Here is a 24,838-nt window from a genome sequence, read left to right as displayed (position 1 = left end):
TATTTTTTAGTGATTATAATGCCTAGATATATAAAGGAATCCATAACTTTGAAAGGAGTATTATCATATATAGAAACAGATTTATTTAAAGGAAACAGTTCACTATTATTAAAATTAATTTTATATCCTGAAAAACTTCCAAATTCATTAAACAATTTTAGCAAAGCAGGGATATATTCCTCAGGATTAGATATATAAACCAGTAAATCATCAGCATAAAGAGAAATCTTATGAATGGTGTCATTCACAAGAATCCCATGAATATCTTTAGCTTCACGAAGAGCAATAGCAAGGGGTTCTAATATTAAGTTAAATAACAAAGGACTTAATGGACAGCCTTGTCTTGTTCCCCGTGAAAGCTGAAAAAAAGGGGATCTACAATTATGTGTAATAACAGTGGCAATAGGAGTTTTATATATCATTCTAATCCAATTATTAAAGTTAACACCAAAACCAAATTTCTCTAAAACAGTAAACAAATATTTCCATTCGACTCGATCAAACGCTTTTTCAGCATCCAAAGAGACGACACATTGCAGAGTTTTAAAAGCAAACAAATATATAATGTTGAATAATCTCCAAACATTTGAAAAGGAATAACGACCCTTTAAAAATCCTGTTTGATCTTTAAAAATAATTTTTCCCAAAATATTTTCCAACCGATTGGCCATTATCTTTGACAGGATCTTAGCATTAACATTCAGTAATGAAATAGGTCTATCAGTAGGATCTTTATCCTTTTTAAGAATTAAAGAAATAGAAGCCTCATAAAAAGTAGAGGGTAGGTCACCTTTCACAAAAGAGTCCTTAAACATTTCCAATATATACAGAGAAAGCAATTTTCCAAATTTTTAATAGAATTCTACAGGGTAGCATCAAGTCCAGGGGCTTTACTGGATTGCATTGAAAAAATAGCTTTATGAATTTCAGCTTCAGTAATTTGAGCATCAAGAGTTTTTTGATCCTCAATAGAAATTTGAGGGAAAGCAATCTTTCGTAAAGAAATTTAGAAGAATCCACTGGAAATTGAGATTTATAAAGTACAGTATAAAAATCTTGAAAAATCTTATTAATGTCTTCATATTCCCAAGCCAGGGTGCCATCTTTCCTACGGATTTTCAAAATTTGCCTTTTGGCTCTGGCCGTTTTTAATTGAGATGCAAGCAGTTTGTTATTTTTATCTCCAAACACATAAAATTGACTTTTTAGCTTAAGCAAGTAGCCTTCAATAGGATAAGTTAATAATAAGTTATATTGTGATTGAAATTCCACCCTTTGTTTAAATAAGTCAATATTAGGGGAAATCGCATAAATATTATCTAAATCTTTAATTTGTTTTGAAATCTTATCTAATTCTACTTTAGTCTGTTTTTTAAGCTTAGCTGAATAAGAAATGATCTGACCACGTAAAAATGCTTTACATGTATCCCATATGATTAATTTAGACATACTCCCTATATCATTAAAAAGAAAAAATTCTTTTATCTGGGTTTCAATAAAACTAACAAAACTAACGAAGTCAGAATTTTGTAATAATGTCTGAGATGGGCGCCAAGGTGGACGGGCAAGGATGACATCATCAAATTCGAAAGACAAACTCAAAGGCGCATGATCAGATACAGCAATATCGTCATATTCACAATTCTTAACACTAGGCAAGAGGCGAGGGTCGACTATAATATAATCAATCCTCGAATATTTTCTATAAACATGTGAAAAAAAGAATATTCTCTGTCATCAGGGTGTAAATATCTCCATAGTTCAATCAATCCAAAATCGGTCAAAAAGGAATTAATAAGTGACGCAGAGCAATTTGGAAGTCGCTGATTGGTTGAGCTCTTGTCAATCAAGGGATTTAAACAACAGTTAAAATCCCCACCCATTATCAACATATATTCATTTAAATCAGGCAATAGAGCAAATACATTTTTTTAAAAAGGATCATCTAAGTTAGGACCATACAAATTGAACAAAACAACTTTTCTACTACAGATTACTCCCTTAACAATTAAAAATCTACCATTAAAATCTGACTTAATATCTTTTTAAAGGAACAAAATATTGGATTTAATAAAAATAGACACCCCTTTAGTTTTACTTTGAGTAGTAGAGTGAAACTGTAAGTCATTCCACGATCTAAACAATCTCTCTTGATCTCCCGCCCTGATGTGCATCTCTTGGGCAAAAATTACATCAGGCTGGAATCGATTAATGATTTTAAAAGTCTTTTTTCATTTGATAGGATAATTCCAACCACATACATTCCAACTTATTACATTAATCCATTTAAATACCATACTATAATTTTATTTACTTTACACATGTGCAGAGCACATACCAATAGGGGATGATCAAAAATGGCGGCGATGAAGAGTACAACCATATAGAAAATGCACATGCTCCGGAACCACCCAATGGGAGAAACCCCTAACTCTAACTCTAACCCAACCCCCATCCCCCCACAGCTCAGAAAAAAGCAAGCGCCCTCTGATAGAAAAACAAAGTCTAGACTGCTCTGTCTGGCCAAAGAGAATTTAAAAAGGTTCTCTACCCCGCCCCCTAGTTAAAAAATTGAAATCCACTGACCTTGTAAGAGAAACAAGTCTCAATAGAAAGTGTTTACATTCCAGCATCTACAAACTATCCCATGTTTATATTTAATCTTTTTTAAACAGAGAAAACCAAAAAATTATTATCTCTTAAAAAGAAAAACCAGCGCCATCTTAAATTTAACATCAGATCCCCTAAAACAAGCTTTAAATTCAGTTATAAGACGCTATAATATTGTTACATAAAAATATTAATATATTGAAATTTTTTTAAAAAAATAAAGTTATTAAGATCTAAAATATATTACCTAGAGAAACCAAATATAGTATCTGAATATATATATGAAAAGGAAACAGCCCCATTAGTAGGAAAAACTCCCAGTTAGTTAATTAAGAAAGAAACAAAAGAAAAAACATCAAACCAGGTATTAGGTTAAAGGAATAAGTCCTCTTCTTTTTCTCAATCGATTGTCCAAATAACCATTTAAACAGTCATACTTGAACCATAAATCTTCTTTCCAAAACAGACCGATGATATGCAATAATGAACAAGTACCCTGATCTTCATAAATCAGCCTTCATAAATCTTCTTTCAGAAATGCTAATGCAGATAACCAAACAACCTTCCAGACAGTTCAATCGGCAGTTACAGCAGGTATGGTTTGAACAAACGCCAATGCAGCTTTAGGATCAAAAAAAGTACGCAGAGGAGAGTCAGGAAGAAAAACTTTCATTCTTGTTGGGTGATGCAAAGAAGGAAACAATTTCTTTTCATATGCCTGTTTCATTACCAGAGCAAATTTTTCTCTTTGCTCCATTACCTTCTTCGGATAATCCTGATAAAAATGGAGCTCAGAATTCTCAAATCTGAAAACTCTCTGCTTTCTTGCCTGTCGCATTATTTGATCCTTAATCTTAAAGAGATGAAAACAGACCAAAATAGAACGTGACTTATCCTGATGTCTTGAAGCAAACGATCTGTGAGCTCTTTCAATGGTAGGCGGCTGCGATAGTATATTAGGAAGTAAGGTATGAAAGAGCTTACCAAAGCAAAGAGTTAGGTCTCCGTTTTCAATTCCTTCCTGCAGCCCAACAATTTGTATATTCCTTTGATGAGACCTAGTTTCCAGGTCTATAATCTTATTTCAATATCTTTCCAAACAAGATGTAGTTTCAAGCAATTTTTGCTTAGTTACTTCCAATTCTTCTTCATGTGTAATTACTTGAGTTTCCAGATCTTTAAGTTTTCCCATAAATGATATAATTTCATTACTATTCTTTTCCAGTTGGTCTTTAATCAAATTTAGTGTTTGAACCATATCCTCCGCCTATGACGGCATTTCATCAGATCTTTCCTTTTGCATCTTTCCTTTTCCGTTGCCTTTATCACTAGGTTCAGACAAGGTCTTCCCTTGTCTTCCCGGTCTTCCCACTCCTCAAAGCCATATTGTTCCCCTTCGAGAATCAGCAACTAAAAATTTTAAATTTGAAGTTTAAACTGGGGGAAAGGAACAAAACTAGGAGCAGCACAGTTGCTGCTTTTAAATACTGCTCAATTTCCTAATATCCACTTACCTTGTGCAATCAAATCTGTCCATCTTTCCGATGTAGACAGCCATTTCTGTTTTTTATTATTTATGATTTATCACCCAGTTCTCACTGTTTATGAACTTGTGGATTTGTCTGTTTTCTGCCGTTTTTCTAACTCAAATGTCTATGTCTCTTCCCAAAGAAGCACAAGCTTCACTTTTTTACTCAACCATTTCTCACTGAACTTTTCTTTTCATTCTACCATCTCACTGAACCTCAACAGGTAACTTGGGTTTATTTAGATGTTCCTCATCACCACTGTTATATTTTGTAACTCCAAGAACCTCAAACTAATTGCAAGAAAAAGAGGAGAGCCCAGGAGAACGTCTTAGTCTCGTTTCACTTAAAGCAAGGCATACAGTATGATGTGTTGGCATGATGATGTATGCCATTCATGTACTTTTACATATAACAATGAATTATTTAAATAAATGAGAATGCTTAATCAAACTATATACAGTATGTACAATATTATTCAAATGCTATTGAAATATTAAATACTCAAGTTACACGATAGTTTATCTTTTTTATACCATTGTAACTATTTTCATGACATTTCAGATGAATGGGGCAGCCACTTAATTGGGTCAAAATGTACTCATCCTGATATGTCTCAATTAACCGGATTCCACTGAATGTGTGATTTCATTGCACCTATCGCAAAAGGGATTTTTCTCTTCAAGAGCAAGACTTCCGGTGAATTTTCCTACTAATGTTTTAAGACTTCAAGGCCTAATGCAACATTTCCAGTAACTGAAAATATTTTTTTTAAACTGCCTATGGTTAAATCTGAAATGAAAACAGAAAATTGCAGAAACAGTCACCAGGTCAGACAGCATCTGTGGAAAGAGAAATGGGTTAAATGTTTTAGGTTGAAGATCGTTCACCTGAACTGGCAAAGCAACAAAACAATTCAGGACTTAAGTTGCAGGGAGTGTTTCAGACAGATGGATAGTACAAAAGGAAGATCTCTGGTAACATGTCATGATTGTTGAGGTAATCTTAATGTTTACAGATAAAAAGGCCTTCATTGCCAGAGGGATTGAATTTAAGAGCATGGAGGATATGTTGCAACTGTAAAGGGTACTGGTGAGGCTGCACCTGGAGAACTGCATACAGTTCTGGTCTCCTTACTTGAGGAGGGATGTACTGGCTTTGGAGGCAGTGCAGAGGGGTTGAAATCAACCAGGTTGATTTCAGAGGTGAGAGGGTAGGCCTAAGTATACAGATAGAATTTCCTGGGCCTATACTGACTGGAATTTAGAAGAATGAGAGGAAGCATATAAACTTATGAAAGGGACAGATAAGATAGAGGAAGGAAAATTATCTCCTTTTTTTTGGGATTTCATTAAAAGTTACTGTGGACATACAACATTTTCCAAACTCTACACACTGCAGATATTTAACATAGAAAGGCTGTATATAATAAGTCCATGATCCTGGTTCATAGCTCTCAAAATTCTCAGTGCATCTAAGAATATTTAAAAGTCAAAATCCCCTCAAACTCATAACAATTCCACATTGGAACTTGTATAGAACACTACAAAGATACTACAGCAAAGAAAATTAAAAAGCTATAAATCTGTCTCCAAGGCATCTTTACATCTTTACAGTTCTTTCTCCACATCAAGAGTCCGCTCAATAAACAATCCCAAGCATTGACAAAATGGTTTTCTCTGCCTGTGCACTGGAGTCTTCCGTCATCTCACTGCCTTTTTATGTTCCGCTGAGATAAATTTTTTCCTTAAAATTTTGCTGAGAGAATAACCTGCAGCTGTCCTGTAAACTCTGGGCTCTCATCCTCCCCTACTTATATAGTGATGCCCTTGGCATGGATTGTTGTTGAATTAATATCTGTTGCGGCCACCAAATCCTCCGCTTCCACCGTAGTTTCCTCCATATGGTCCACCCATATTTCTACCTCCAAAGTTTCCACCTTTCATTGGTCCAAAATTAGAATTCTGATTATTGTAATTTCCAAAATCATTGAAGTTACCACCACCACCAAAATCTCCTCCATAATTTCCACCATCATAGCCACCACCCTGATTGCCAAATCCTCCACCATATCCAGGGCCACCACCAAAGTTACCACCACCTCCACCATAACCACTGAAACCAGGACCATCGCCAAAACCATGACCACCTCCGAAGTTTCCACCACGTCCCATAGGATAATTGCCACCACCACCTCCTCGACCCATCCGGTTATTTTGGGCATCCATTATTTCCTGACGAGATGGAGCTTCTCTCACTTCTGCATTGTGTCCATTAACATAATGATAATTTTGAAGGACTATCTTGTCCACCAGATCATGGTCATTGAATGTTACAAATGCAAATCCTCTCTTTTTTCCACTTTGCCGATCAGTTATTACTTCAATGGTTTCTATTTTTCCATAGTTCTTAAAATACAATCTAAGATGATGTTCATCAGTGTCGTCTTTTATTCCACCAACAAATAGTTTTTTCACAGTTAAATGAGCATCTGGCTTCCCAGATTCTTCTCTTGCAACTGCTCTTTTAGGCTCCACCACACGACCATCTATTTTATGTCTGGCAGCCATTGCATCATCAACTTCTACTGCAGTAGAAAATGTCACAAATCCAAATCCTCTTGATTTTTTGGTTTGAGGATCCCTCATGACCACACAGTCGGTAAGCTTTCCCCATTGCTCAAAGTGGCTTCTTAAATTTTCTGCTGTATTAAAACTGAGGCCACCTATGAACAGCTTGCGGTACTGCTCCTTATCCCTGTTCTCCATCCTCTTCGAAAGAAATGTTTGCAAAATAACTGTACTTCAACTCAAATGCTTTGTACTCAGCATAAAGTTCGCTCTGAATCTAAAGAAAGTCAACGGCTGAGCCAAGCCTCAGCCAGCACCTCCACTCAGTCCTTTTTCAGGAAAATTATTTCCACTGGTAACTGAAACCAGAACTAGGGAACATGGCCTCAAGATTCTGAGAAGTAGATATAGGTTGGGAATGTGAAGAAACTGCTTTTCCCAGGGAGTAGTAAATTAGTGGAATTCTCTGCCCAGGAAAACTGCAGAGGCTAACTCATTAAATACATTTAAGATACAGTTAATATAATTCAGGACATTGATTTCTCTAAATTTTGGTAGTTCCCCCCTCCCGTCCATCTGGCCTTTTCTCCAACTCCCCACTCTGGCCTCCCTCTTACCTCTTCTTTTCTCCTCACCTGCCTGTCACTTCCCCCTGGTGCCTCTGCTCCTTCCCTTTCTCCCATGGTCCACTCTCCTCTCTTATCAGACTCCTTCTTCTCCAGCCTTTTACCTTTCCACCTATCTCCCCCCCCCCCCACCCACCTGGCTTCACTGTTAGTGAAACTATCTTGATCAGATGAATAAACATGGACTCCGAGAAGACTAGGATCAAACTCACTTTATCTACAAAATATATCACGGGGAGTCCACCTCACAATCAGGACATCTAGGACTCAAAATAAGCAATGGAGAGCTCCTTCTTGTATACAACACAGAACCAAGATGTTTGTAATTTTAGTCTTAAGACAAAAAAAACACGCACACAAATAGGTACATCCATAGCACAAGGTATTTTAAATTATAGGACAGACAGTAACTGAGTCATATGAATACATGTTCCTCTTTTCTGCACTCAGCACGGCATCCTGATTACAAAAGACTGTCTGCTGTAGGTCTAAGCTTAGGACATCAGGTTACAAAAATTCATTGGGTTACAAAGTTCAAATAGAGAAATGCAAGTTAACTACTTACTACTTTAACCTTTTGGTGACCCTTCAACCAGCTAGTCTGGACTGATTTTATGGTGTCTATGTGCAAATTTTAGCAACACCTGAAGAGTAGGGAGATGTCATACTTTCATAACTTTAAGGCAACTGGTGCCATCAGACAAATAATCATTCATTCTTCCACATTCACCCATCATTTTCCAGCTTGTACTCCTCCCACTCCCACCACCTTCTTACTCTGCCTCCTTCCCCCTTCCATTCTCGTCCTGACAAAGGGTCTCAGCCCAAAGTGTTGGCTGTTTGCTCATTTCCATAGGTGTTGCCTAACCTGCATTTTGTGTGTGTGTGTGTTGCTCAGGATTTCCAGCACCTGCAGAACCTCCTGTGTTTGAGACAGTTAGATAGATTTTCGAATAGCACAGGAATGAAGGATTAAGAGGAAAAGGCAGGTAGGTGGAACGAGTCCACAGCCAGATCAGCCATAATCTTATTAAATGGCAGAGCAGGCTCGATGGGCCAGATGGCCTACCCCGCTCCAATTTGTTACATTCTTATGTTCTAATTATAGTTTAGTGAGGGAGGTTAAGGAAAGAGAAAACCAAGGAAGATTGTAAATTGTCAGATGCGGGTCAGAGTTGTTGCTGAAGCCAGAAGGAGAATGCTGAATGGACATATAGAGGGGGTTAAGTAATTCAATTCCATTCATCTTCCTGTCACTTTAATTCTCTGCAACATTCTTGTCCCGGCCAGTCTATCTGTGGCCTCCTGTATTGTGCCAATAATGCACAATGTAAGCTTGAGGAACAGCACCCACTTTACAGCTCTTGGGATCTGGTGTCAGATTCAACATTTAGAAACTAATTGTTTCTGTTTGTATCGAAGCTGTACAGTTCTTCAGTTATGTTATCCACCTGAAATAATACAACATGGGAAATTCTGCAGATGCTGGAAATCCAAACAACAGACGCAAAATGCTAGAGGTTCAAATCCATTTCTCAAACTTCCGATGATTGTCCCCCACTCCTTCACCATTCCCCATTCCCATTTCCTTCTCTTATCGTATCTTCTTACCTGCCCATCTCCTCCCTTTGGTGCTCCTCCCCTTCCCTTTCTTCCATGGCCTTCTGTCCTCTCCTATCAGATTCCCCCTCCTCCAGCCCAGTATCTCTTTCATCGATCAACTCCCAGCTCTTTACTTCACTCCTCCCCACTCCAGTTTCACGTATCACCTACTACCTTGTATTTCTTCCTCCCCTCCCCCTCTGTCTGACTCAGACTTTGCATCTTTTGTTTCTCCAGACCTGATAAAGAGTATTGGCCTGAAACATCGACGGTTTACTCTTTTCCATAGATGCTGCCTGGCCTGCTGAGTTCCTCCAGCATTTTGTGTGTGTCAGTTTTCTCTCTCCACAGGCACAGCTTGCTTTGCTGAATGTCCCCAGCTTCCTTTCTGCTTTTATTGCAGCATGCCAGAGTGTGTCAAAGGGGAGGGAGGTTCAACCAACTCAGTAAAATCCAGATTAAAAAATTCTTAAATATAAAGTCATTATCAGAAACAAAAACAAAGACGAAAGAAAATCGATACTGTAGATCCATAATTCATTGAAAGTAGCATCACAGGTAGATAGGGTCATAAACAGAGCTTTTGGCATTGTTGAAGTTGTATAAGGCATTGGTGAGGCCTAATTTGAAGTATTGTGTGCAGTTTCGGGTGACCTACAGGAAAGATATGAATAAAATTGAAAGAGTGCAGAGAAAATTTTCAGGGACATTGCTGGGACTTGAGGATCTGAGTTATAGGAAAAAGTTGAATAGGTTAGGGCTGTATTTCCTAGGGCATAGGAAATGAGGGGAGACATGATAGAGGTATACAAAATTATGAGGAGTATAGATAGGGTTAATGCCAACAGGCTTTTTCCACTGAGGTTGGGTAGTCATGGTTTACGGTTGAAAAGTGAAGTGTTTCAGGGGAACATGAGGGGGAACTTCTTCACTCAGAGGGTGGTGGAAATGTGGAACGAGCTGCCAGGAGAAATGGTGGATGTGGGTTCAATTTCAAGATTTAAGAGAAATTTGGATGGGTACATGGATGGGAGGGGTATGGAGGATGCAGGTCAATGGGACTAGGCAAATTAATAGTTCAGCGTGGACTACATAATCTGAAGAGCCTGTTTTTATGCCGTAGTGTTCTATGACTCCACGAGCCTAAAAATGGAGGGTACTTGGGAGGGGAGGGTTAGATTGATCTTGGAATATGTTAACAGGTTGCACACATTATGGGCCAAAGGGCTGTACTGCGCTGTAGTGGGCCTGTTCTATGTTCCAAAACATGAGAGTTACCCAGTTAGCTTGCATGCGTAAAGGCAGCCAATAGTGTTAACATTTCATGTCAATGAGCTTTCGTCAGGTCACTGTGTGGGGCAACACAGTAGCGTAGCCAGTAGTGTGATGCTACTAAAGTTCAGGGCATTGCAGGTGAGTCTTCTCCGGGTGCTCTGGATTTCTCCCACAGTTCAAATACATACCAGTAAGTAGGTTAATTAGTCGTGGGCAACTGTCCTGTGATTAGGCGAGGGTTAAAAGGTGGTTGCCTACTGATATGGCAAGTTGGGACGGAAGATTCTGTTCCACACTAAATCTCTAAATAACCAAACAAACAAATAAAATACGTTGGTTTTTGATCTCCGTCATCAGCCCTGCTATTGAAATAGTAACTGTCAATGTTCTCTCCTAGTCAATAATAATTAGTGTCAGCTCCTCTCTCCTCATCTCCACCCTATCATGGACATTCTCTCACATCTCTCTCCCTTAGTGAGTTTAAACTTCACTGTCTTCTCAGTTTCCTGGTTCTGAAGGTCCGCGATTTGAAACATTAACTCTGTGCAGATCTGCCAAGCGTCTTTTAAATTTACAGTGTTTATTTCTCATTTCATCACGTCCCCCACTGACCAGCTGGCTTATTTATGGGAATGGTTTAGAACCTTACATCTGGTCCACTTCTCTGTCCTCCGCAGGAAGTTGCTCATCGCCTCAGTGGAAGCTAACCCCATTGTAAATTCTACAACTTGTGGCTGCACAAGTTGTTATTCTTTAATGCTGTCATTAAGAAGCTTCCGGACTATTCTTTTTGCAACAGCTTTACGAGATATGGAAACAGACTGATGAATTTCCTTCATTTCAAATAAAAAAAACTGAAATACTTTTGCTTTTAACTCATCAAATTTTTCAAAAGTTTTATCAATATATCTCAGTGTGTGCATTTGGATATAGCTTTCAGGAGTGGTTCCAATTGATATTTTAATAATGATTGTCTACAAAGACTAAAGAAAACAACCTCTTTATACATGACACAGAATACAATAGCATATTTCCTTTTTCTTAGCTGCTTTCTAAGCAGCATCCTGCAGCATCGGCTCTTCACTCTTGTTTATATCTTTATAAATTGTATACATTCCTGAAATAATGTCTTGCCAAATGGGCAATGTGTTGTCAATTGAAGAGAAGGAGCAATCTAATTCTTAGTGATCTCTTCGAAAGAAAAAAATCCTGGGTTTCTAGTAGTAGCTCTATAAACTTTGGTGGCAATATTTTAGGTCAAAATTGTAAAGGTGGAATTTTGTCAAATTGACGTCACATCAAAGTCAGAAGTCGCCTTTCAGCACTGAACATTAAAGCAAAATCAACAGCGAAACTTCGAAAGAAGTTATTTTTCCATATCTTTGTTCAGATTGTGGAGATGAATTATTATAGGTGACTAAAGATATCCGAGTTCAGTACTGTACTTGCTAGAAAGTCAAAGGGAATCAACTGGAACAGTGGCCACGATCTGAGCAGAGAAGATGCCATGCAGCACCTATAAAATGCTGGAGAAACTCAGCGGGCCAGGAGGCATCTATGGAAACCGATAAGCAATGTTTACCGGCCGAGACCCTTCATCGGGACAGGAAAAGGAAAGATGAAGTCAGAGCAAGAAGGAGGAAGAAGTACAAGGTGGTAGGTGATAGGCAGTAACAGGAGGGGGGAGTGATGAAGTAAGAAGCTGGGAAGTTGATAGATGAAAGAGATACTGGGCTGGAAAAGGGGGAATCTGATAGGAGAGGATAGAAGACCATGGGAGAAAGGGAAAGGGGAGGATGTGATGGGCAGGTAAGGAGATAAGGTAAGAGAGGGAAATAGGAATAGGAATGGTGAAGGTGGGGTGGGGGTTGAAAGTTCGAGAAATCCATGTTCATACCATCAGGCTGGAGGCTACCCAGACGTACTACAAGGTGTTGCTCTTCCAACCTGAGTGTGGCCTCATTGATTAGCAATACATTTACAAAATACTTCAATGGGACACTATCAGCTAAAGTTATTAAGACAATTTATTGATCAGGTCAGAAATCTGACTGACCAATAGGAGAGAGAGATTAACAGCAAATATCTCAAACGGCTGAATGGTGACTTGGTGACTTGTGGGAATTAAATTTGGGATTGCACCTTTACACTAGGCTATGAACTTTAAGACAGTAAACCACATGTGTAGACATATGGTTTAAAACAATATGTCCAATCTTACAGACCCACACCCTGCCAGCCCAAAATATCTCAGACACCTATGATATCATCTAGATGCTGACTATCTTAGTCAGTGCAACTTTTGCCTCACAAAAAATGCCCAAATTACTGAAAATTGTTCATGGTTTTTCCAACCAAAAGGCCATAGTCAGGGGTTGCCAGCTGCTGAAGCTTTCGGGGCTGAATTCGGAGATGTTCTGAGCCAGCAGGTAAGCCCTCTACTTCCACACCAAGCAGCACGGAGACTGCAGGTTGTGCTTCTGAGCGGTGGGACTGTGGCAGCAAGGTCTGGACCACGGTACCGCCTAAAAATTTAGGTACGTGTTTTCCTATTCCACTAGATATGGCAAATAGATGCAAATTAAATCCTTGTGGGCTACCATCAGTCACACTCTAACAATTTGCTTTTATGGTCTATTTTTCTGTCTATCGTTCAAACATCGGGGTGTATGGGGTGTCCAGGGAGGGGTGGCACCACTGGTGAAGGGGCTTGTCGTGTCCAATCTGGGCAGCTCACTCACCTTTGGGGCCCCACCAGACCCTTAGTGCTCACCTGTGGTTCCAAGTAGTTGTTTGCAGGTGATAGTGGCCACACCCCAGTATACCACTAAACCAGGTATGGGTAGGAGGGGGCCCCATACCCTGCTGAGATGGGGACTTGCCTGTCCTACCATGTGACGTCAGCTCCAGTGGACTGGGCAGATGAGCTCTAACAGCTAGGAAGCTGTTTCTGCAATGCTCCATGGAGAGCAAAGGCCATGACAGGGCACAGAAGACGTCATGGTCATCCACTGCAACCAAGCAAGACCCGAGTTAGTGACACTTGTTTGAACTACTGAGGTGGAACTGTTCCAGCGCAACAGCCTTTCCACTTTAAAAATGCTCCCACAAGGGGTTCCTGTCATTGTCAAGACACAATGGACAACCACCAATGCTCAAACGTTCAGAAACATTGAAGAACTATTAAAGCTGAAGGAAATAATTAAAATATAAAAATATAAGAGGCTAACTAAAAACACAAGTAATTAAAAACGAACAAAAAGGAACTGAGAGCTGTGAAACAGTTTTATTTAACTTCGTTATTAGGAGTTGCTCTACCTGTACAATTAGCTAAAGTTGCTAAACCTATATCCTGTGGTTAAGCACTCTTTACAAATTTGGCTCGAGTTCTGCAATTTTTTTAATCTTGAAATATTTAAACTTTGTAGTATAATTTATTGTAATTACTTTTTTAAACCTTCCTGGAGTGATTCGATTTTTTTACTTTGGAAAAATAAAGGTATTAATTCTTTTTTGGATTTATTTAAAGAAGGCAGATTGATGTCTTTTGACATTAGTCGATAAATATTCTCTCTTGTATTCACACTTTTTACAATACCTTCAAGTTAGACATATTTTACAAAAATATTGAAGTAATTTTCCTTACATATTGGAGGCTGACTTGTTAGATACTATTATGAATATGAACCCTTCGATGAAAGGTACTATTGGAAGAATTTATAATTTATTATTACAATGGGATAAGCATCCTTTACTTAAGATTAAATAGGGCTGGGAGAAGGAACTCAATTTGACTTTTATAGGGGAGGATTGGACGCGGACTCTGAAGCTGGTTAACTCTTCTTCGATCTGTGCTAGTCATTCACTGATTCAATTTAAAATTGTACATAGTTAACATTTGACGAAGGAGAGACTTTCTAAAATATTCCCCAATGTTGACAAGTATTGTGATAGATGTAAAACTGAGATAGCTAGCTACACTGACACATATGTTCTGGTCATGTTCTATATTAAAACAGTTTTGGAAGTCAGTCTTTTCGACAATTTCTGAAGCACTCAGAATCAACTTACAACCTAATAAATTGACTGTGCTTTTTGGAATAATTCCTCAAAATATCCAAGGTATTTCTGTGTCTGACCAACATGTTATTGCGTTTGATACATTGATAGCTAGGAGGGCCATCTTGTTGAAATGGAAGGATATATCTGCTCCTACTTTGTCACAATGGTTCTCTCAAGTGATGCTGTGTCTTAGCTTGGAGAAAATTAGAAGTCAAACCTTTGAACCTTTATTTGATCTTGAGAAGAGATGGGGCTCATTTGCTCGTTATTATCATTTCAGTTAACTGATAGATTTCCTCCACGATCTAAGTGCAAATTATTTTTGATATATCTTTTTCTTGTTGGCAGTTTGATGTTTATTTTTAGAAGCTTTCTGTATGACGCATGGCTCCGGGGTTTTACCCCCAATGGGTTTCTTTTTTTTCCCCTCTCTTTTCTTGCTAGTAGGGTTTTTTTTATTCACAAAATTTTCAATCTTTAAAATAATTTCTTTTTTTTTTAGGCATTGTAAGTGTTACTTCGATGTACCTGTGTTATTTTTGAATAATAATAATAATAATAAAAAGATTTGAAAAGAAAAGCGAACAAAAGAAATTTTTTTTTTTACTTTTCCCTTTGCCTTTAAATTCACTGTTATTACTGTTACTAATGAAATCAATGTGGTCTCAGAATCAGTGTTAGGCTAACCTGACTGAGATCCAACCATGATTCCCTAACGTAAACACTGGTGAATCTCACCAAGCCTGGACTCGATGGTGACAGTGAGCTTACAGACAGGGGCTTACACTTGTGCATCCACAGAAGTGCTGAGCGTACTTTTTTTCAAATCCCTAAGCTTTGTCTCTTCCAGCCCATTAACTGTAAGCAATGAAAGTGAAAACATCCAATTATAAAAACAAATTACAGAATGTTCAAAGATTAATTGACTGAAAGATTGAATTAAAATAATATAAAACTGCAGAATTTCTGAGCAATGAAAAGTTAAAAGCATCAATAGAATTAAGAAGTTGGGAATGTTATATGGGAGGGTCAAAACAAGAGTGGAAGGAGTGAAACAGGTGCAAGTTGTGGGATAAACCAATAGCAAATGAAAGCAAGTTAGTAATCAGATTAGCCTGGGACACAGTGAAGTTAGGAAAAGACATACTTTAAACTGCAGTTATTTCAATGCATGATGTTTAACAGGTAAGATGGATGAACAGAGCATAGACTGACTCTGAGGTCTTTTGTGGCTAAAGAAACATGGCTGAGAGCAGGGCAGGATTGGCAATATCACAGGATACAGAAGCTGCAGGTGTGACAGAGGTACAGGAAAGCAAGGAAGGCTGCGGCTTTTTGTTAAGGGAGAAAGTCACAGCAGTACTTAGAGATGACGTTCTTGGGGGATCGTCCAGTGAGTCCATATGGGTAGAACTGAGAAACAACAACTCTAGTGAGTCTGTATTATAGACCCCAAAATAGTCGGGGGAAACTTGAGAAGCAGATAAGCAGAGAAAAGACTCATAGCTGTAAGAGCAATAGGGCTACATTGGAGGTTAATTTCCCCTGTATTGACTGGGCCACTCAGTGTGTTAAGGGCCTAGATGGGATGGAATTTGTGATTTCTCCCCCCCCCCCCAGGAAATTTTCCTGAGTCAATATAAAGAGGGTCTACTTGGAAGAGGAGAATAGTGGACCTGTTCTTAGGGAACAAATTAGGCCCAGTTAGCCTGGCTTCAGTGGTTGGGAAGATGTTGGGTTCTATTATGAAGGATGAAGTGTCAGGGCACAAGGAGGCACATGACAAAATAAGCCAAAGTCAGCATGGTTTCCTTAAGGGGAAATCTTGCCTGACAAATCTGTTGGAATTCCTTGAGGAAATAACAGGCAGGACAGGCAAAGGAGGGTCAGTAGATGCTGTTTTTTCAGAAGGCTTTTTTAACAAGATAAGAGGCCATGGTATTACAGGAAAGATACCAGCATGGATAGTATATTAGCTGACTCGCAGCAGGAAAAGCTTGGAATAAAGGGGGCTTTTTCCAATTAGTTGCTGGTGACTAGAAGTGTGCCACAGGGGTTGAAGTTGGGACCATTTCTTTTCATGTTACACGTCAATGATTTGGATGAAGGATTTGATAGTTGTTCGGGAATTAATTTGTTTAGGAAATTAGATTAAATTTGATCGCAAGTAAATTAGAAACAGACTTCGTAGTCAAGAGAGCTTTAATTCATGATATAGAGAGTGGAACCTCTAACTACCAATATTACAGAGAGCACAGCTCCTTTTACACATGTACAAATGGACTGCCAAAGTAAAGGCTCTTCGATTAACCTTGAGAATTAGAAAAGATAAATTAGGTTCACATGCAGTTGTCTTGTGATAACTACAGCCAAAAATTTTTAAAATTCTGTCCTGTGTATAACTTTATATTAACAAACAACTTGTCTCATACCCTTGAGTCTAATTCTTACAAGAATTAGAGTCAAGCAACTGCAAGTATTTATTCTAACAGTCATCTCTGCTGAAAGCCAAGGCCATATCTATAACAAACTAAGCAGCAAACTGGTTTCCATACTCAAAAAGCCAATATTAACCCTTTGTCTATCAAAATCTTTAACTCACAATATTTTCCTTCACAATAGCTTTGTGGGCAGGCTTATGGACGATACGAAGATTGGTGGAGGAGCGGGTAGTACTGAAGAAGCAGAGTGCCTGCAGAAGGACTTGGACAGATTGGAGAATGAAATATAGTGTGGGGAAGTGCACAGTCATGCACTTTCATAGAAGGAATAAAGATGTAGACTATTTTCTAAATGGGGAGAAAATTCAAAAATCAGAGGTGGAAAGGGACTTGGTAATAGATTTCCCTAAAGATGAACTTGCAGGTTGAGGTGCTGGTGAGGAAGGCAAATGCAATGTTAGCATTCATTTCAAGAGGACTGAAATACAAAAGCAAGGATGTAATGCTGAGGCTTCATAAGGCTTTGGTCAGACCACACAGAGTAATATGAGCAGTTTTGTGACCCTTATCTGAGAAAAGATGTGCTGACATTGGAGTTGGTCCAGGAAGCAGGGGAGTCTGAAGAATGATCCTAGGAATGAAAGGGTTAACATATGAGGAGTGTTTGATGGTTCTGTGCCTATACTTTTCTGAAATTTAGAAGAATGAGTGGGGATTTCATTGAAACCTATAGAATGGTGAAAGACCTAGATAGAGTGGATGTGGACAGGATGTTTCCAATAGTTGGGGAGTCTAAGACTAGAGGGCACAGCATCAGAATCGAGAGGTGCCCATTTAGAACAGAGGTGAAGAAAAATTTCTTTAGCCAGAGGTTGGTGGCTTACAGACTGCCATGCAGGTCCAGTGATTGGGTATTTTTAAGGGGGAACTTGATAGGTTCTTGATTACTCTGGGTGTCAAGGAGTACAGGGAGAAGACAATAGAATAGGATTGAGAGGGATACTAAATTAACCATGATGGAATAGTGGAGAAGATTCGATGGGCTGAATGGCCTAATTCTGCTCCCATGTCTTGTATGGTCTTTTGGCAAGTAACTGAGGTAGAAATTGAAGTTGGTGAGCACATTAGCTCTAGTGACCATAATTCTATTGGATTTAAGAAAGCAATGGAAAAGGATCAGACAGGTTTACAAGTTAGGGCTCTAAACTAGACCATGGTTAATTTGGGGGGAATTAGACAGGATCTAGTGGAGATCAACTGGATGAACCTGTTTGAAGTGAAAGGAATGAATGGCAAGTGGAAGCTTTTAAAAGGGTGATATCAAGAACCCAGGAACACTATGTCACTGAATGGTAAACCTAGCATGTGTAGGGAACCTTGGCTGATGACAGATATTGAGGCTATGGTCAACATAAAGAATGACACATACACTGAGTTTAGGAGGTCAGAGACAAGTGATGCCTACAAAAAAATAAAATAAACTTAAGGGAAATCATGAGGACTAAGAAAAGTTCTGAAATAGAACTTGCTGGAAAGATTCTACAGCCACACAGATTACAAGTAAAAGGGTGACTAGGAAAGAGTAGGTTCCCTTAGAGACCTGCAGGGCCCCCTCTGTCTCAAGCTGCAAGTGATGGGTAATTGTAATGAATATTTCTTCTCTGCATTTACCAAGGGAGAAAATCATAATTGCTCAAGAGCTAAAGGAAACAAGTGGAGATGTTTCCCTGTGGGGAAGTAGATGCAGCCGTACAGTTCATTAAGGTGGATAAATCCCCAGAGCCTGACCAAATGTATACTCGGACTTCATGGGAGACTCGAAATTTGCAGAGGCTCTTCAAGATATTTGCTTCAATGTTAGCCGCTGGTGAAGTTCCTGAAGACTGGAAGGTGTTTAAATCTATTCCATTGTTTAAGAATAGTAGCAAGGACAAACTGGGGAACTACAAGCCAGTCAGCCTGACATCTGTGGTAGGGAAGTTACTGGAGTCAATTCTGAGGAACGGAATCTATCAGCATTTGCTAGAAAGAGTATGATTAGGAGGAATCAACATGGATTGGTGCATGGAAGGTTGCTTTTGACAAACCTTTGAGTTTTTCAAAGATGTAACCAAATAGGCAGACAAGGAAAAAGCAGCAGATATTGCCTATCTGGCACATGGTAAGTTGGACTAGAGGGTCCCATGGAATCCAGACAGAGATATTTAGATAGATTCTAAATTAGCTTGGAGGTAGGAAGTAGAAGTGAGAATGTGAAGAGGGTAAGTGGTACGTGTAGAAGGGGTGGGCGTGGGGTAAGTGTAGCAAAATATGTAGACAGGGCCAGGGGGAGGATATGTTATTGGTGAAGTAGCTAAGATAAGATTCCAGATAGCAAGTGGCAACTACAAAGAAAAGGGAACTTGTGACCACAAGACGTGTTTGGCAAAGTATTTTGAGCTAAATACCTATTTTGAGTGTTTTGCTTGCATCCATACCCATTCCGAGTATTACGCTTGCGTCTATGCTTATTCCGAGTATTTCGCGTGCTTAGCTATGCAATAGCCAATCGCTTGATGAATTCGAATCGGTAACCATATTTGTGAATGTAGTACCCTGCTTTTGGGTATAAGTATGACCTTCATAAACCAACAAATTGGGAGTTGGCTAAAGTGCGTGGGGCTGCGAACTCCTCTCTGAATAAAAACCGTTTCAGAGGTAATTTCGTGTCTCTGGTGTTTTTCCTCAACTGAGCAGGTTAATAATTTCAGATTGGAAAGAAGGAGGTGGCACTTCTCAGAATTGAGGCCTGTAACTAGTGGAGTGCCTCAGTTTTGATAGTGAAGAAGGTTATCATCAATTACAGAGGTATCTTGATCAGCTAGAGGATTGGACTAAGGAGTGGCAAATAGATTTCTGATACAGATAACTCTGAAGTGATGCATTTTGGAAAGTTAAAGCAGCATAGGACTTATACTATGAATGGTAGGGGACTAGGGAGTGTAATAGAACAGCGGAACGAAGGTGTATAACTGCAGTCACAGGTAGACAGGGTGGTGAAAAAGGCATTTAGCATGCAGGCCTTCAGTTGGAGCACTGAGCAGAGAAGGTGGAACATTTTGATGCAGTTCTTGGAGTACAGTTTGGTCACCTTGTTACAGGAAAGACATGGTTAAACTGGAAGTAGTACAAAGCGATTGATGAGGATGTTCCCAAGATGAGAGGGCCTAGTGATTGGCCAGGGTAGGTCTTTATTCCTTGTACTGTAGGGGAATGAGGGGAGACCCGGCAGAAATGTTTAAGATTATGGGACGCATGGATGAGGTGATACTAACAGTCTTTTTCCCCAGGATAGGGGGCATTGGTTTATTTTGAGAGAGGAAAGATTTAAAAGTGACTTGAGGGTGAACTTTTCTACACAAAAGGTGCTGAGTACATGTAGTGAGCTGCCAGAGAACTGGTTGAGATAGGTACAACAGTATCATTTAAGCAGCACTTGAATAGGTACATAGAGGGGTGGGACTTGGAGAGCTATGGGCTGAATGCAGGGAGTTGGGACTACCTGGGGCTACACTGTGCTAGTACTGAAGGGACTGTACCTGTGCAGTGTTATTCTAAAACTGGAGCTGGACTTATTGTGTACCATTGTTGATTTGCTGCCGGGTCTTACGTACTGTTGTTGAGTCGAGGCAGTGCGTGGTACAAGTGTTTCTTGGATGCTTTTACTGCGATCACAAGACCTTGTTGGATGTTGGTAATATACAATACTGCAAGGCCAGTTCACTGGTTCATTGGTGAGACCGATGGCATTACCTCGGTTGTGGCAGGGACTAGGCCCTCGTTGCAGGGTCACCTGGTGCAGTAACCCAAGGAAGGAGAAAGCGAAGGCAATGTGGGAGAGAGCAGAGCCCTCTGTGGGTGTGCTGGAATCTGGAATAAGTTGGGGGTTGCCTCTCTCTTTGGTGCTGCCCTCCGATGTTCAAGAACAAGTTAGACCAGGACTACTTGCAATCAATCTGCAGCCATGCCACTTAGGGACTTGGGGTATATTACTTTTTTTCCCTTTGTGACTGTCTGTCTTACTGCAATTGTAACCATGCAGTGGCTTGAAAAAGTAATCAGCCTACACAGCTACTTTCACATTTTACTTCCATTTTTTTAAAATTTAAAATATATTGAAGTGGGATTTTTGAGCTAATCTACAAAACATTGTGCATCATGTCTAAACAAAAGAAAAATTCCAAAACCTGTCAACAATTTACAAAAATAAATTAAAAACAAAATTGCGAGGTTGAAAAATTATTCATCCCCTTTGTAATTACTACACTGACTTTCCTCTGGTGCATTACTGCATATTACCTCACCAACTCACCCAATTTGTTGATGCAGAAAACTGAAGAAACAGCTGTTTTCAATAAATTCATAAGAATAAATACCCTTTCTCTTTGTAAGAACCAATAGTATGGTAGATTTTCAACAGACCAAACCAAAATGAAGATAAACGAGCATTAAAAGCAAATCAGGGAAATGTTAATAGAGAAGCACAAATCTGGGGAAGGGTACAAGACCATCTCAAAGGCACTGAACATACCTCGAAGTTCAGTACAGTCCTTGCAAATAGCAGTCAGCGTTGAGGCCAAAAAGTTCTACTGTACTTTCAGCCAACCACAAGACCTTCTTCCACATCTTTACAGTATCATACAATGATGCTTTGAAAAGTCTTTACGGACTTCTTTTTAAGCGATGCATGCAGCATTAAGGTAACACCATCCCTACTGTAAAAAATGGTGGAGGCAGCATCATCCTATGGGGATGCTTTTCAGCAGCAGAGACTGGAAATCTGATCAGGATTGATGGGAAGATGAATGCTTCTAAATCCAGAGAGATCCTGGATAAAAAAAATACCTGCTCCCTCTGCCAGAAAGCTTAAATTGGGGAGGAGGTTCACCTTCCTAGGACTATGCTCCAAAGCACACTGCCAGAGCAACAACGGAGTGGCTTCAAATGAAGAAAATTGATGTCTCTGGGTGGCCAGGTCAGAGTTCTGACCTTAACCCAATCAAAGTTCTCTGGCAAGACCTCAAGATTGCAGTCTACCGCTACTCCCCAACTTGAGCAATTTTGTAAAGAGGAATAGGCACATCTTGCTCCATCATATTGTGCAAAGCTAATAGAAGTTCAAAGTAAATTTTATTATCAAAATAAATATGTCAACATAATAAAAACCTACGATTCATTTTCCTGTTGGCATACTCAATAAATCTATAGAATAATCATAATAGAATCAATGAAAAATCACCCAATTAGAATGTTCAACTGGAATGCAGAAGACAACAAACTGTGCAAGCACAAAAAGAAATAATAGTAACAAACAAGCAATAAATATCGAGAACATGAGATAAAGAGCCCTTGAAAGTGAGTCCATTTGTTGTGGGAGAACTTTCAGAGCTTGATGGTTGAGGGGTAATAACTCTTCCTGAGCCTGGTGGTGTGAGTCCTGATGTTCTTGCACCTTCTTCCTGAATGCAGTATTCCATATTACCACAGTAAGTGCTACTGGGCGATTATCATTGGGGCAGGTCAACAGGCTCTTCTTGGGCACTGGTGCATGAAGCAGGTGGGTACCACACATTGCTGAAGTGAGAGGTTAAAGATCTCAGTGAACGCAGCAACCAGGTATAAATGTTTAGTACTTGGCCAAGTACCCCCTCTGGATTGGATGCTTTTTGTGGGTTCACTCTCCTGAAGGCTGATCACCCATCATAGGATCATTGGGGGATGTGGGAGTTCATGATGGTGAAAGTTTGTAATAGAGACTTAACCAAAAAGACTACTGGCTGTAATAGCTGTGAGAGCTGGTTCGACTAAGTACTGAGCACTTTTGAACTGCTGCCATTTCAATTCTTCCATGTTTAACAATTTTCCCTGATTTTTGGGCTCTACTGTGAAAAAGGAGCTCGAGATTCACAAATGAAAATTCTCAGTTAAACTGATCAAACTCCCGGGTTGTAAATTCATTTATGTAAACAAAAGGGCAGAAGCTGAATACTTTTTTCAAAGCACTCTTTCCTCTCTAAACACATGTGCGATCTGCTACGTGCAGTGTGTTGTGTGGCATTGGTAATGTGTTCTGCACGTTGGCCCCAGGGGAACGCTGTTTCGCTTGGTTATATTCATGTATGTTATTCCTCTCCACACCTTGTGGCACATCAGGTGGTGACCTTGCTGTTTCTTTAGCATTTGTCTGTTTTTTTTCATGAGGCCGAGTTGCTAGCTTGAAACTCAACCCAGCAGGGACCCTTCTGTTCTACCACACTTCCCAGTGCCCTACTGCTCACTGTGCAAATCCTACCCTGGCTGGTCCTCCCAAAGTGCAACACCTCACACTCCTGCACTAAATTCCATCTACCATTTTTCAGCTCACTTTTCCAGCCGGTCCAGATCCCACTGCAAGCTTTAGTAACCTTCCTTGCTGTCTACTATGCTTCCAACCTTGGTATCATCTGCAAATTTGGGTCACATAGCCGTTAACCTGATGCTATTGCAGCTCGGGCCATTGGAGTTTGGAGTTCCATTCTGGCATCTTCAATAAGAAAATTTGTATGTTCTTCCTGTGTGTGCGTGGGTTTCCTTTGGGTGCTCCGGCTGCCTCCCACAGTCCAAAGCTGTACCGGTTAGTAGAATAATTGGTCATTGTAAATTGTCCTGTGATCAGGCTAGGGTTAAATCGGCAGGTTTCAGGGAAGTGCAGCTCAGTGAGCCAGAAAGGCCTGTTCTGCACTGTATCACTAGATAACAAATAAATAAACTTTGATTTTTGATATGGATGACAAACAACAACAGACATAGCACCAATCCCTGTGGCACATCACTAGTCACAGGCTTCCAGTCAGAGAGGCAACTATCTACTACCACTCTTTGACTTCTCCCAATATCTAATCCAATTTACGACCTCATCCTGAATGCCAAGCAACTGAAACTTCTTGACCAACCTCCCATACAGGACCTTGTCAAAGGCCTTGCTAATGTTGATATAGACAACATCCACTGCATTGATTTCATCAACTTTCCTGGTAACTTCCTCAAAAACTCTTAAGTTTGGCTAGACATTACCTACCATGCACAAAGCTATATTGTTCATCCCTAATCAGTCTCTGTCTATCCTAATACTTACATATCCAGTCCCTTACAACACCTTCCAATAACTTACCCACTACTGATATCAGGCTCACCAGCCCATAATTTCCTGGCTTATTTTTAGAGCCTTTCTTTAACAGCAGACCAACATTAGCGATCCTCTATCTTTATTTCTCCAGTCCCAATGAAGGGTCTTGACCTGAAACGTCGACTGTACTCTTTCCCATAGATTCTGGCTGGCCTGCTGAATTAGCAGCAAGATATTAACCAGGGTGTTACACGTGGATTTCAAGCATCTGCAGATTTTCTGGTTTATGACAAGGTATCCTCCAATCATCTGGTACCTCACCAGTTGCTAAGGGCATTATAAATATCTCTGCCAGGGCCCCTGCAATTTCTGCACTAGCCTCCCACAAGGTCTGAGCAACACCTTGTCAGGCCTCAGGGATTTATCCATCCTAATTTGAATGAAGCAAGCAAACACCTTCTCCTCTGTAACGCGCATATGGTCCATGACCTTACTGTATTTTGCCTCACCTCTATAGGATCTGTGTCTATCTCCCAAATAAATACAGATGCAAAAAATCCACTTAAGTTCTCCACCATCTCTTTTGGCTTTTTGCATTATTAATGGCTCTGATCTTCAAGAGGACCAATATTGTCCTTTGCAATCTGTAGAAGCCCTTGGGATCCCCCTTCACCTTGTCTGCTAAAGCAACCCCATGCCCTATATTAACCCTCCTGATTTCCTTCTTAAGTGTTCTCTTGCATTTCTTGTACTTCCCTTCCTATTTATACCTGCTATGTACCTCCTTCATCATCTTAACCATGGCTTCAAATCTCACAAAAACCAAGGTTCCCTAAACCTGTTAGCCTTGCCTATTTGTTCTGACAGGAACATACAAACTCTGTACTCTGAAAATTTTCACTGTTGAAGGTCTCACACTTATCAAGCACATCTTTGCCTGAAAATAATCTGTCCCAATGCACACTTGCCAGTTCCTTTCTGA

At 39.7% G+C, this 24,838-nt stretch overlaps 1 protein-coding gene across 2 annotated transcripts; it reads right to left on the bottom strand.

Moving 5' to 3' along the window:
* Nucleotides 1-5,747: 5,747 nt before the first annotated feature.
* On the bottom strand, nt 5,748-11,048 carry LOC140727300 (heterogeneous nuclear ribonucleoproteins A2/B1-like). 2 transcript variants are annotated; one of them, XM_073044559.1, is made up of 2 exons: nt 11,010-11,048; nt 5,748-6,898 (listed from the first exon to the last, which is right to left on the bottom strand). In XM_073044559.1, the coding sequence occupies exons 1-2, from the start codon at nt 11,046-11,048 to the stop codon at nt 5,987-5,989; spliced, it is 951 nt and encodes a 316-aa protein (XP_072900660.1). In that variant the 3' UTR covers nt 5,748-5,986. The 2 variants fall into 2 exon arrangements, with proteins under 2 accessions (XP_072900660.1, XP_072900662.1); XM_073044561.1 differs by lacking the exon at nt 11,010-11,048 and having other exon boundaries at nt 5,748-6,953.
* Between the last annotated feature and the right edge of the window lie 13,790 nt (nt 11,049-24,838).

The sequence above is a fragment of the Hemitrygon akajei genome, chromosome 5 (genome assembly GCF_048418815.1).
Source record: "Hemitrygon akajei chromosome 5, sHemAka1.3, whole genome shotgun sequence".
Classification (NCBI taxonomy): domain Eukaryota; kingdom Metazoa; phylum Chordata; class Chondrichthyes; order Myliobatiformes; family Dasyatidae; genus Hemitrygon; species Hemitrygon akajei.
The sequence above is the reverse complement of the archived record's forward strand: the minus strand, read 5'-3'. Positions and strand labels throughout refer to the sequence as shown.

Coding starts and splice junctions, on each gene's coding strand:
- LOC140727300 (XM_073044559.1), bottom strand. CDS start 11,048: ATGAAGGAAATTCATCAGTCTGTTTCCATATCTCGTAAA. Junction 6,899..11,009: donor CTGTTTCCATATCTCGTAAA/GCTGTTGCAAAA, acceptor AAGAGGATGGAG/AACAGGGATAAGGAGCAGTA.